General features: G+C 43.2%; 1 protein-coding gene across 1 annotated transcript; it reads left to right on the top strand.

Moving 5' to 3' along the window:
• Window positions 1-10,098: 10,098 nt before the first annotated feature.
• On the top strand, window positions 10,099-10,872 carry LOC118416181 (E3 ubiquitin-protein ligase TRIM56-like). Its single transcript, XM_035821261.1, has one exon. It carries the CDS (start codon window positions 10,099-10,101, stop codon window positions 10,870-10,872), a length of 774 nt encoding a protein of 257 aa, XP_035677154.1.
• Window positions 10,873-14,336: the final 3,464 nt, after the last annotated feature.

Genomic DNA, 14,336 nt, shown 5'->3' with positions numbered 1-14,336 from the left:
AACAATTTCGGAGGTCAGAGGTCATCTGAAGAAACACGCTACTTGTATACAAAAATGTTGGAAATCCACAGGCTACATCACAGATATCAAAATATAGAGGTAACAACTGGAAACGTCCCCTTTCCACCACCGTTCTGCTCAATGGTGACAATACAAACAGAAGTCTTTCGATAACGTTCATAATTAATACTTAGTGGTTTCACGACACGAAATGTAAGTAATTGGGAGTGCGCATGCGCGGTGTGTGAACACCTTTCCGCGATACGGGGGTTCTTTACCACCTAAAACTCTCGCCGCGGGCAAAACTACAAGGAGCAAGTCCTCTACACCATCACCGGAGGATCCCAAGAACACCCAGGAACGGAATTTGAGCGAAAATTCCACTCTCAGGAACCCAGTTTTGAAGCAACAAGCACCGAAAGTCACGCAAGTACCTAAGGGGGAGGGCGACCACGGTCGCGTGACCACCTCCCCTAGCGGTAGCCATCTTGTTTTCTCCAGTCGTACCCGCTACGGCTAAAATATGAGCCTGTAATTTGTATGTGTCGCGAGCGGCAAAGGTAAGACTGCAGCGGTAGACCGGTAGGGACAAAATTGAATTGTAGAATTAGTAAATTTCAGGTTGTTAAGATATTACAAATCCGTTTTTTCACTTATACCGTCACGATAGGTACAAGTGCGCACATGCACTAGCGACATACTTCCAGCAAACTCCTGACCACACCGCCAAGTAGTAAATAATCTAAGACAGTATTGTATTTTGGGAACAAGTATTATATTTCGTGAACAAGCAACAATGATGTGGTCAAATGTATTAAACTTGTTAGTAATAATAGTGGGACTCTACTCCCTCTCAAACCAACTGTTAGTCCATGTAAACAGGGAGGGTCCAGCAAACCCCAACTTGCTCATGGCCCCAAACTCTGACTTTAAGTTTACTCCTGGCATACTAAACTTACTGAGTTTCCACAAACACCAGAAAGACAGACCCAACTCACCTAGAAACCCACTCAAGTCAATTTCTGTATCTATAGCCCTCCTTGTTATGTTAACACAGTCAGGGGACGTTCATCCAAATCCAGGCCCCTACAAACCCAAATTTCCTTGTCTCTTGTGTGGCAAAGCTGCCAAGTGGGACTTGGCAATTCCCGGGTTTGACGGGTTGTTATGATTCCCATCAGGGCAGGAATTGCAAGAAGAGTTGGTTTGTGAATGTTCTGGCGGAACACAATAGCTACTGTTAGACAGCTCGAAGTCACTATTATTAAAGAGTGAAAGTTCACTCTTTAATAATAGTGACTTCGAGCTGTCTAACAGTTTCGAAAGTTTGTCTTCGATACATTCACAAACCAACTCTTCTGGGAATCATAACAACCCGTCAAACCCGGGAATTGCCAAGTCACCCTTGGCCGCTTCATCGCCTCTTAAGGCTAAAGCCAAGCCAAGTAGACGCAAAGGGCCCCCCCAAACAGAAATTAAAAACATGTGTTATAAATTTCCAGGGCATACGCAACAAAACTGCTGATCTAGCAGCATGCTTAGACCAGCATTCTCCAGATATTATACTAGGCTCAGAAACACATCTAAATGACTCAGTTGGCAGTAGTGAACTTTTCCCCCCAGACTATACCGTCATAAGGAAAGACAGAGAACTGGGGAGAAAGGGAGGGGGTGTTCTCCTTGCCTACAAGAACGACTTGATAGTTACACATAGATTAGATCTAGACACTGAGTGTGAAACGGTATGGGCAACCTTGGAGATCCAAGGAGCCAAACCGATTACAATTGGTTCTTGTTACAGATCGCATACTTATGCAAAAGACATTGACTTTGTAGATAAACTGAGAGCCTCATTAAACAAGATTAAACCACAAGGTGGCCAAGTATGGCTAGGGGGGGATCTCAATTTCCCTGGTATAGACTGGAACAACTTAAGTGTGAGCCCAAGCGCTCCCTATAGTGCACTTTCTAAACATTTTTTAGAGTTAACACATGACTTTGGGCTCGAACAGGTTGTGGATCAACCAACCCGTCTCAATAACACCCTTGATCTTTTCTTAACTAATAATTCATCACTTGTTGAAACTTGTTCTCTGATCCCAGGTATAGGGGACCATGATGGCATCCCAGTTATTACTGTTAATGTTAAACCTAAGAAAATCAAACAAAGCCCCAGGCGTGTTTCACTTTGGAAAAAAGCTGATGAAACCGCCATAAGAACTGAGCTACAGGATTACAGTAATAATTTAGCTAAACGGAACATTGACAATTGCACAACAGAAGAGCTTTATAATGAATTTGTGGACAAAATCAAGATAGTGATGGACAAATATGTCCCATCCAAAACTATTAACAATAATAATTTTTCACCTTGGATTAACAACAAGGTTAGGAAAATACATAAGAAAAAACAGCGAGCCTACAACTCTTATCGTAAAAACCCAACAACCGAGAACTTGACTAAATTCCGCACTATTCGCAAACGAGCAAAAAAGACTACCAGACAAAACTACCGTAAATATGTCAATTCTATATGTTCTGATTCCCCCAAGAAGTTTTGGTCGCACATCAAACACTTAAAACAGGATACAACTGGGATCCCTAGTCTTAAGCAGAAAGGAAAGCTAGAAACAGATAACAGAAACAAAGCTAACATCCTTAACAACCAATTCAGCTCTGTCTTTACACGAGAGGATGAACACATGCCCCGCCTCCCCCGTAGTTCTATCCCCACTATGCCTGACTTTTCCATCAATGTAAACGGAGTCACCAAACTCCTAAAAGATCTGAATCCACACAAAGCAAGTGGACCAGACGGCCTACCAACAAGGATCCTCAAACTAGCAGCTGCTGAGTTAGCCCCTGCTCTGACTATTATTTGTCAGAAATCACTTGAAACTGGCCAAATCCCTTCCCCATGGCTACATGCCAATATCTCTCCCATCTTTAAAAAGGGGGACAGGACTGATCCTGCAAATTATCGTCCTGTTTCTCTTACATGTGTTTGTAGTAAGGTTATGGAGCACATAGTGCAATCACAGATGATGGATCATTTTGACAAATACTCTATATTATCTGACAAGCAGCATGGGTTTAGGAAAAAGCGTTCATGTGAAACCCAACTTATTTTAACTACAACTGACTTAGCCCATTCTTTAGATACCAGGTCGCAAACAGATATGATTATAACCGACTTCGCAAAAGCTTTTGACAAAGTACCTCATGATCGCTTACTCCTAAAACTCCAAAATTATGGTATTAGGGGTAAGGTTCTCCACTGGATTTCTAATTTCCTCAAAAATCGTAAACAAAGAGTGGTAGTTGGGGGAGAGCACTCAGAGTGGGCAGAGGTAGTCTCTGGAGTGCCCCAGGGCACTGTGCTCGGACCACTACTGTTCTTAGTGTACATTAACGACTTAGCCGACAACCTCAACTCTAACATCCGTCTCTTTGCGGATGACTGCGTCATTTACAGGGAGATAAACAGTGACAGAGATCACACCCTCTTACAAGAGGACATCAATACATTAGATACATGGCAAAACACATGGCAGATGAAATTACACCCGGACAAATGTTTTGTTATGCGTTATACCCACAAACGTAAACCTAAACTCTACGACTACAAATTAGGAAGTCATGTTCTAGCCGAGACTAACAACCACAAATACTTAGGAGTCACACTCAACAACCAGCTCTCTTGGTCACAACACATACAGTACAGTGCTTCCAAGGCTAACAAGACGTTAGGCTTTGTGAGACGCAATCTTTATAACTGCCCCAAATCAGTCAAAACAAATGCATATACATCCCTTGTTAGACCGCATTTAGAGTATTCCAGCGCTGCCTGGGATCCATACCACAAAGAGCACATTGCTAAGTTAGAGTCCGTTCAAAAAAGAGCGGCTAGATTTGTCACAAATTCGTATCATAGTCATGATAGTGTCACCAAACTTGTCTCTGATTTGGGGTGGGACACTTTACGCAACAGAAGGACAGCAAATAGACTAACAATTCTACAGAAAGCAAGACACCACAAAGTAGCCCTACCGGTCGAAACTCATCTAAAGCCTGTACCGCGCCAATCGCGACACTCAAACCCAAATTCTTACAAGGCTCTACCTTTTCACAAAGACTGCTACAAACATTCCTTCTTCCCACAAACCGTGAGAGATTGGAACTCTCTACCGTACGAGGTCACGGAGATCACAGACGCTCCAAAGTTCAAGGAGGCAGTTCTCCAACGCCTCAGGGAACATTAAGGCGCAGCACTCCCCCTGGACGCTTTGCCCCAACTGAGGGGCGTTGTCCAGTACCCAATCAAGATCAAGATCAAGAAGAAGTACTGACATTTTTGTATCAGGACGCAATATAAGGGTATTTACCCCAGCTGCCATACCACACTTGTTTTAAGGCAATTGCTCGGAGTGTTCTGTCTTTATCCTCCTGGCGCAGGAGGCATCTTAAAGAAAGTGTCCTGGCCCTCTCGAGACGCAGTAGAATTAAGAGTCAATCAATAAAGACATCCCACCGGGTTCTCCTTCAGATATGTACGCGTGATCTGACTCTGAAAGTCAATTACTGTACAACGCAATGGCCGAATACGTAACGTTACGTTTCGTGTATATACTTACAATCTGCAACTCTTTGAACTCTTTCGGAATATTTTTCACGTACGAATAAAGTATATGTATATTTATGGTCGCACATTCAATAGTTAGTAAAACGCTACCAAATTGCTATGCCGAGCAAGTACTCACATTGATATATTTGTGCACTCACGACTCTCTGAGAGCTTCACTATCAAGTATCATGTGTTGCAGAGGGTTCTGCTACTTGTAAATTATGGGACATTTCCTTCACATCTAAAGTACGCGTACATGTACATGTAAGACTGCCGGCGTAGCTAGGATATACACTCCAGATGGCGCGGAATCCCAGTTGATCCCTTGGAACTACGTTACCCCATTTGATCACCACAAGAAGTTTCCCATCGTAAATTGTGTGCACCAACAAAAGCCACTTAAAGGCATTCTTGGCATCCTCCAGAGTCCCAGACTTGGTGCAAGGGTTTGAAAAATAAGGGTTTTCGGATTGGATTTTTTACAACCTAGGTGCACTTTTTTATTACATTGCAACTTATTTTGCGGTAAATATAGGAAGGGCTAACGGTTGATAAACTATTTTCCACATGCTGCCCAAATGTGATTTATTTTTCACATTTTTGAACGCCTAAAAAGATTTGAAAAATGTAAGATCTACCTCATGTGATGACACTACATGTAAGTCAAGAAGTGGCCAACCCTTGCCCAGGGCCCATGTGTACACAGCTGTTAACGACCTTAACGTGAATGACTTTTCAAGCATGCTACTTAAACCAGCCCTTATCTCCATAATTTCACCGCAAATGTTGGAGGGTCTGGAAAACACAGAGAAAGCGGCGGCAGGGCCTCTCAACAAAAATACACACGGCAGAAAGATGCAACGATTTGTGCCAAGCATCTGCTTGGAAAATTACTTTGACTGTGTGTAGTTCAATCGTGCAGTGATATACATAATCTGCCAGTAGTACGACTGATCATGAGTCATGGAACCTAGCCTCCACCAGGCCTTCCTACGGTGGTGCGGGGATCTCCAAATAAGTCGGGAAATTGGCCAGGGGAGTCAGTCCACGCTTAGATTCACATGTTTCCCCTCCGAAGACCAACTTCTCTGGTAGCAAAACTCCCCTGGCAAATTATTCACCCTATTATGGCCAACATAGCCAGTCTGGTAGAGACTATATGGAACTCAAGCAGTCCATGTCTCACAGCTGTTTCTGAGTGCACGGTGGGTTCTGAACCATTGAAAACAAAACTTGTACGTATGAACAAAGGACTTAATTTTACCAAACAAACAAGAATGATTTAAACTTGAACCCAGACTCCAATAATAACATTGTTTACTTAATGTTTACCTACTGTTTATAATTGGTAGATAATAACATTATTGCAAATTCGCGCCTGAATGCTAATTGCAACTATACACGGGAATACAATAATGATAACAATTGATATAAGGTATAAAATGTAGTAATGAAATAAACGTAAAGCAAAATGAAAGTCGTCATCTAGTGTTGCTACTGAACGATTGGGTCTGATTTCTTTTCTGTTTGCAGTGAAAGATGAAATTGCCGACAATTTGGGAGATATATACATTGGGTGATGCTAGCAGAAATACAGTTTTTGTTAACACAGGTAAACCTCCATGCTATAAACCCATACGTTTTAAAGCAAATGAAAAACAAAAACTTCCATGTATTTTCATTGACAACGCGTCCTCTGTGGAGAACGCTATGGGTACAGATGAGACGACAATGTGAGAGGCACTGAACCACTTATCACCTCTTACGGGCTACAAGTATTCCCAGTAATGAGATCACCAAAAGGAAAATGTTACAGCTAGTTACAGGAACCGAATACTAATCTCCTAGTTATATACTGTCTACCTCTCAAGGTAAAAAGTTCACGCCGAGTCATCGCTGTTCGTATTTATTATCTTTGTCATGTCTGGTTTCCTGTCCGCTTTGTGGTGGCGGGAAAGGAAAGGTGCGTCTGTAATTTGCTTGGTCTGTAGCTTTTGCGAGTGGGAAATATGAACCATAACCTCTCTTGAAATGAAACATGTCCTTAAAGTAGGCCAGTTTGATGGATGATAAAAATAACTATACAGAACACACCTAGCGCATCGCAGTCAATGATATATATATGTCTGAGAAATGTCTATAGTCTCATAAGTAGAGCAGGAAATATACCAGAAGACTACCAATGAAATAGCATCACGTTTGACGAACACAGATCCCCCCAACCTCATTGTTGTTTATGGTTAGTACCTTATTTTATTAAGGCTTGCAGGTATTGCAATCCATATTTATGGCACGTGGTCTCCTCTTAGGTACCATTGTGATTTTTTTACCCCCGCCTGTGCAATTATTTATATCAAAAAGAATATTGAAGGTGAAGGTATTATCTTCCTCCATATATCATGTAGATTCTGTATAAGAGTATAATAGATCCATCGGTAAATAATGTGAAAGAAATACGCATCTCTTTTATTGTCGTCTTCGGTAGAATCTCTTAAAAGGACTCATCGAATTCCTTATGTCGATTAATGAAGTGCGCTATCATTGAATGATGCCGGAATGTCTTATTCCGGTAAGTAAGTACCCCTAGGCCTGCGTCAAGTTAATGTACACTGAAAGCCTATTTTATTTGGCGTAATGAAGATGTAATGATCTTCCTCTCTCTATTTCTCTCTTTGGCCCGTTGCCCGTGTTCTAGGAACGATGTATGTAGTAATCACACTTAATGACATAGAGTTGGGCAATTTCTTGTTCCTGTGATCACTAAGGCGATGTAGAACATAGTATGTACAGTATAGTTATCTGCAGTATATTATCAGAAAGTGGGAACAGCGTGCGTTATATAAGACTGCGTCTTACTATATGGTGATAACCATTTGTCTGCTTCGAAGTTTAAAGTTATTGTCTGATTTTTCATGGTAACACCGCACACTTCCAAGAAAACATTTGAAGACGGATAGTTTGAACATATGTCTCCACTCACTTTTGCAAAATCAATGTTCGCTGACATAGCTTGCATTATACTATTGATTAGTTTCCCTGTGATTGAGAATTTCTGCTGACCCGGGGTTTAACGAACCTATCTATTTTGCCATGCCTACATGCCGAAGCCACGGAGCATGACTTCACGTTGAGCTGTTTTGCCCATTCGCGGTGACCCATCTCAAGTTTGGAGTACTAGTAGTTTTCCGACGGACGAACAGTTTTATACTCGAGCAACCCGTGACTGGAATTTCGTGACTATTCATCATCATCAATCTGAAGTCTGCATAACTGCCAGAACTCCATATTGCATGCAAAGGAGGCCTTATAGACCGTAAAACCACCGGCACTGCAGCTTCACGAAGGACCAGGAATATCTGATTGCCGTTGCTTTGATCAATAAGACGCCTAGAAACTGGCATTTTGTAGTAAATCTTCGTTCAGTGTTCCCTACGCCAGCCTCCAAAGTTGATCTACCAATACCCCAGTTGTAGCCTTTACCAGGCTAACTACTCTGGCCACATGGAGAGCATTATATTCCAGGGCAGTTTGGAAATCATAGGCCTAGGGTAACATCTTCCTCTTAAAGCGTGGACTGACGATCCCCGCACCCCCGGAGGAAGGCCTGGTGGAGGTTATGTAACCCTTATACATAACCTCCACCAACCCGGACTGACTCTCCTGGACAATTCCTCACCCTTTTCTTCTGCAGAGTTCTACTATCCGTTTCCGCGTAGCGCATACAGGAACAATGTGGGCTGAATGATCATGAGTTAATGAGACCCCAGTGCAATTTTTAGAAGGTGGTACGTTTTCTGACACCGCTGTTATTTCACGCTATCCTACACAAATGTGGATGTTGATTTGTCCTTGACTGAGATGAACAGCACTATACTTTACATAAATATTGATATGAAGTACCCATCCTCACACCCTTACATTCCACTAGGGAGTTGACCTCGCTGCGTTGCAGAATTGACAGATCAATCTATGAATTTCAAAAATAAAGATTTGTATGCTTTGTGTGTTTAGTTGTATTTTCAGTAAAAGGTTTACAGTATGATGTAATTTGAAATAAAGGGTAAGACAAATCGAATTTAGGTTGTAGTGAGGTCGCAGCGCAATCGCTGTCTCGTAAATTAAGGGCATTGGGGGTTAATAGATCAAGCTGGATCAAAACTCATTGATATGATTTTCATTAGACGTTTTTAGATGAAATAAGAATCTAGATAAATACGATGAATATTCCCTTGGCGCAGAGATTGTGCTGGAGACAGACTCATGGCGCCATCACATTGCTTCTTCGTGCCTGTCGCACATAAATCGTTAATCAAGTCTAAAACTTATAAATCGTTTACAAAGCAATCGAATGGTCGAAATTGCATGCATAGAACATAGCGTGTAACTTATGATTTGACGTGAACTGGCCAAATTGAGATACATAACAGCAGCTTCAATTCCATCGTAAAGTAAAGAAAATCAATAAAGAAGTATCAAATGATTTTATTTCTTTTCATTTAGCTCAAAGGAATACAATTTTCCCTCCTCAAATTGCAAAGATCAATGTTTATCAGGATATCCGACCGTACGTCGTGACGGTTGGGTACGGAAGGGCGAAATTGGAATTTAAATCGAATCGATCAAGAAAGCTGCCGCAGTGCTGTTTGGTTAACGGTGAAATCCGGCCTGAAGAAAGTCAGCTGTCAGAACACAGAGCTCTCTCTCAGCCTGTACTCCTGCGTTTGTTCTGCAAACACTGAAACGGAAAAGCTGGGCACTCGGAATGCTAAAATGTAATCCCAATTGCTGGAAGGTGGCCTGCATGACCCCATGCATATGTATCTTGGCGGAGAAGTACTGAACAAATATAACCTCCTTCGCAGACTTCTTGGAGTTACAGCGCTTATTCTTGGAGGGAGCGCTTTGGAGATAATTAGCGCGCGGAAACTCCCTCTCCTGGCATTAGAGAACCTAGCCCATGATGAAAATAATCACGAGTCAGCGCTTCCCCTCCGAACAATAACGTCGGCGCTCCGAAAAGTCTGCGCAACCTACTCAGTGGTCTGCGAAGGAGGCCACAAAATAAACATTATAAGATTGAAATGTGTCGTCTGGTTCCAGTACAGTCGACGACTAGCAGAGTGTGCATGCTATGTTATGAATCATTGAACACCACATGAAATTTGGGGACACGGCGGATATAAAAAGAAATCATCTCCGGTGCCCCACATTATTCCAAGGGGCAACGTCGTATTTTCCGGCCGGGAGTAAATTACTGCAAATGGGTCTCTTGAAGGATACCGGGTGACGTGATGCTATTGAAGCGTGAAAGCAGCAGATGACACTAGGAAGAAGCACTAATAATAGTTCTGGGGAAACCAATAGCCGCGGGGGCAATCGTGGATAATTTGGGTAGCACCACGTGACCAGTCTCCCAAATGCGTGTGAGTGAGTGCCTGTGTGTACAGAGAGGTGCGGGACATGTCACCGGCAACATGGCGAAGGAACTGCTAGAAGAGATCACGGAACGTTTCCTGGTGTGTAGCGTGTGTCTTGAGGAGTACGACGAGCCGAAGAAGCTTCCGTGCACACACTGCTTCTGTCGGAAGTGTCTGGAGAACGTCTTGGATTCTGCCAAGGAGGGTCGGAGGCGTACGCGTCTGTCCTGTCCTTCGTGTCGACAGGAGGCCAGGCTACCGGGGAGGGGTGTTCGGGACTTCGAGGATAGTCACTTTCTGAGGAAACTTCAGAAAGTGGTGTCGACTCGAACAGCTATGCTTGGGGACGCGGACAGGGCCTGCTGTGGACTGTGTCAATGTAAGGAGGCCACGGCCACTGCGTACTGTAAGGGCTGCGAACATTACCTCTGCAAGGACTGCTCCCACACGCACAGGGTCATATCTGACGCGGCGAGCGAACACGAGCTGCTGCAGGTGTCCGAGCTTACGGGGCAGAACTGCAAGGCTACCGACGCAACACCACCGACGTCTCGGTCTGAGAACAAACGGCAGGTACACCTGTTCCTGTGCGGGCCGTGCGAGTTACTGGTATGCCTGCATTGCGTAGTGACGTCTCACAGGGGTCACGCCTACGTGGAGATCCGCGAGGCAATTCAGCGGGAGAGAAGGCTCGCTCCCCGGCGGGACTGCTACCCTGGGTACGCGCTTAGGCGAAACGGAAGCTCCGGGGAGAGCAGCAACCTGGATATAAAGTTAGAGGAAATGCACAGTGTTATACATTTGACTTCTATGAGGAGAGATGTAGTCTAATTTTTTTACCAATGTTTTTGTCAGTGAAGGAAATGCATGCTAATCTATCATGACTTAATTTGGGTCTACAGCCACTAGTAACTACGCCTGTAGCTAAATACATACAGGTCCCATTGGACTACAAGTCATGTAACGTCAGTAGCCGAGAATGCGGGCATTGTATGGCGACTAATCTATGCTACTGTCGGCTTGATGCCGGTTATTCAAGATTTCTGGGGCCAATCTTAACGCGATCATTTCGGAATCGATATTGGGGCGTGTTGCGGTCAAATCAGCCATAGTGCATATCCGTGTAATTGGTCCGCTCTGCAGCACGTAAATTCAAGACAGGTCCGACGGACTGGTTATTACATCTCACGGCCTTGATATTCTCCTCGCCGCTCGTCTTTTGTGCTGGGGCATTAAGCGTGAACATGCTTTTTGGATCTGATTGTTGCCAGAAACTATTGGGGAGATAATGGTTCGATAGAGGTGGACTGCAAACCATGCGATCATGGCCCATTGAAATACTATCTCACAAGTTCACAACACTGGCCTGGGTGAATGCAGAACCAAGGTTTACTGTCACTGCTACTACCGATGAATACAGAACTCAGACTCAGTGTGACTACCCGGGAGCTGTGTTAACAAGATAAAGTAGTTTATGCAGAAAACATGTCTTTTCTTGAATACTGTGGTCGTTTCGCTTCATGCAAGTCGCCTAGAAACATCGAACATACCATTTCCATGAACATAATGTGTTTTTTGCAGCCGTAGCACATGTGGTTACATAACAAACTACTAGTATCTATTGCAAAATTCTCTTTTCTTGCGGCCTGTTATTTAAATCCCACTAATTGTATGGTAACTTTTCAAATTGTAGAGAATCAGTTGTAAGAGCATCCGCCAATCTAAAGTAGGCCAGAGTCAGAGTATACTATCAGTTAATTCAACTCACAGGTTTCCAGAAATATTGACATGTTTCTGAACCCAAAGTTCGTCCACATTCCCCTGCAAGCCTGAAATAAGATACATCGGTACTTGTCTAGTAGGTTATGTCACCTATTCAGTCAAACCGTGCTCCTGCAAGCTGTTGCATTAAGTTGTTTATATTTCAGACAAGGCTGATCAGTCATCTGTGAAACTAACCACTGAAGGATTATGCGCAAAGCGTCACAGAAAAGCTCTGTCATTTTCTCTTAGTCCTCAGTAAGTATATGCACCCCCCCCCCCAAACAAGCTCGCGTTACACTATAGTTATGTACTATTATGTAGCTGCTATTGGAGAAGCGATTTTCCTTTTTTTTTCAAAGGATATAAGTATATGCTTTTGATATATGGCAGGATTTTCGTGTAGCTACACATCGTATATTCAACCAAAATTGTAAATGGTACCGCCCGGATTCATAACGCCCACGACAGCGGGACGAAAGCTCGTCTTGAGGCTAATGTGTGCTGCTAGTCTCAGTCTGGTGAGCACAGTCAAGAGTCGTTCAAAACCCACACATATGCATGCAATCGTTGCTGAAAGTTGAATGATGTGTACACACATGTAAGCTCGTTTTGAGGCCAATGTGTGTGGCATGTGTACCTGCTTGTTTAGTCAGCATAGTCCTCTATGTATCAAGAGTCTTCAAAACCAACTCACATATGCATGTCATCTTGCAGAAAGTTAAATGTGTACACACACGTAAGCTCGTTTTGAGGCCAATGTGTGTGGCATTTTGTACCGTATAGTCTGGTATAAACACAGTCCTCTATGTATCAAGAGTCTTCAAAACCTACTCACAAATGCATGCAATCCTTGCTGCAAGTTAAATGTGTACAGACATGTAAGCTCTGTGTACACACATGTAACCACTGTGTGCGGCATGTGTATCTGCTAGTCAGTCCTCTATGTATCAAGAGTCGCTCAAAACCTACTCACATATGCATGCGATCTTGCTGAAAGGTTAAATGTGCACACACATATAAAAGTTGATGGTGAGCTCGTTAACTTCAAGCCACCTTGAAACCACGCGAAAGTATGGATGCCTATCGAGATAAGCACGACATTTATTTGATGTGTCCGAAGACGGATCGCCGAGCTGGGTTATCTTCTGGTGGCGGGAGCTGCAGTGATAAGGGAGTTCCAGTGGTGCGCATAGAGATTGTAGAAATGAACCACAGATAGCTGGGTGTGTGGCTATCGACCCTGCATTTTCCGCGGCAAGTACTTGTTAACGCGGCTTTCAGCTCACGCTTAAGACTTTGTTTGTAACAACAATGACTACAATAATGATTCCTCCAGCCAATTTAACACTGCCGCCTCCTTTTATTTACTAGTGAACAAGAGATGTAGTTAGGCCATAGCAAGTACATTTTATGGATGACATCTGCACACTCATTAATTTTCGCCTGATTTTTCAGAAAATTATTTTTTTCTTCTTCAGGGATGGTCAGATAGACCAAAATGGGTAAATGGGTTGTGTTGTAACCTAATAATTATATGTAGAATTGATACTAGGTAGCCTAGACTGTATACATGCAGAAGTTAAACTTGCTGGATAGTCGTAAAAGTGGCACCGATATGGAAGCCTTGAGTGTAGTTGCCAATGTGGTTAGTGATGTCAGTGTATCACACTAGTGACACTTTTGCTACGCTAGGGCACGTCTTAAATACAGGAATGAATGCATTGTTGGTTGTGATGCCAGTCTGCAGAGGATGTCATGCATAAAATTTACTTGCTGTGGCCTTAACCCAAGTCCTGAGAAATGGGGCGATTTGGTGACTCAGATGTGTCATAACAGGTAACTGACGTCATATGTCGGTTAATGACCCGTTTTACATTGTTTTATCGCAGCTCATTTTTGCCCATCTGTTGGCTTCACTTAGCACGCGTCAATTCTCCGTCATATTAGTGGATATTGCCTTGTTTGCATGCACAGGTGGTTTTGGTGGAACTCCCATCTTACTAGATAACAACCTGTCACATTTTGTTCTTTTCCTAACGACTAGTTGTAGAAAGCTAATGAGCAATCTACTTTTCACCGACACGTGTTTCCACCTCTGGAAGACGCAGAGAACCAGAAAATGAGCCTGTTCGCCCAGGAAGATGTCATTTTTCTTTTATCACTATCTACCGCGCCGTTTATTACCCCGCGCGCCGACATATTGGGTGTGAAATTAGAAACCCTCCCCGTGAGGGATTAGATGGAGTTTCACGCTACGTGGGAAGTTTACCCAATCCTTATTCCAGTTCCATGTGTCGTTCTAGTTTTTGTCGAAGGGTTTTCAAGAGGCTAGGACTGAACCGACGGTCAAGGATACTAGTATAAGATAAGAGTTTCTGTCACAGGACAGGTAAATTTTGTGCGACACACCAACAACTGTCACAAGAATGTTTTGAGGTTGTTGTAAACCTGTCGTATGACATACATGCGATCCTTAGTGAAGTTCAGTGGGCAAGGCGGAAGCGTGTTAGACACAATTTGAGCTATTTGAC

The sequence above is a fragment of the Branchiostoma floridae genome, chromosome 5 (assembly GCF_000003815.2).
Source record: "Branchiostoma floridae strain S238N-H82 chromosome 5, Bfl_VNyyK, whole genome shotgun sequence".
Lineage (NCBI taxonomy): Eukaryota > Metazoa > Chordata > Leptocardii > Amphioxiformes > Branchiostomatidae > Branchiostoma > Branchiostoma floridae.
The sequence above is the reverse complement of the archived record's forward strand: the minus strand, read 5'-3'. Positions and strand labels throughout refer to the sequence as shown.

What these genes read in the sequence shown, in the direction of transcription:
- LOC118416181 (XM_035821261.1), top strand. Translation starts at nt 10,099, where the DNA reads ATGGCGAAGGAACTGCTAGAAGAGATCACGGAACGTTTCCTGGTGTGT.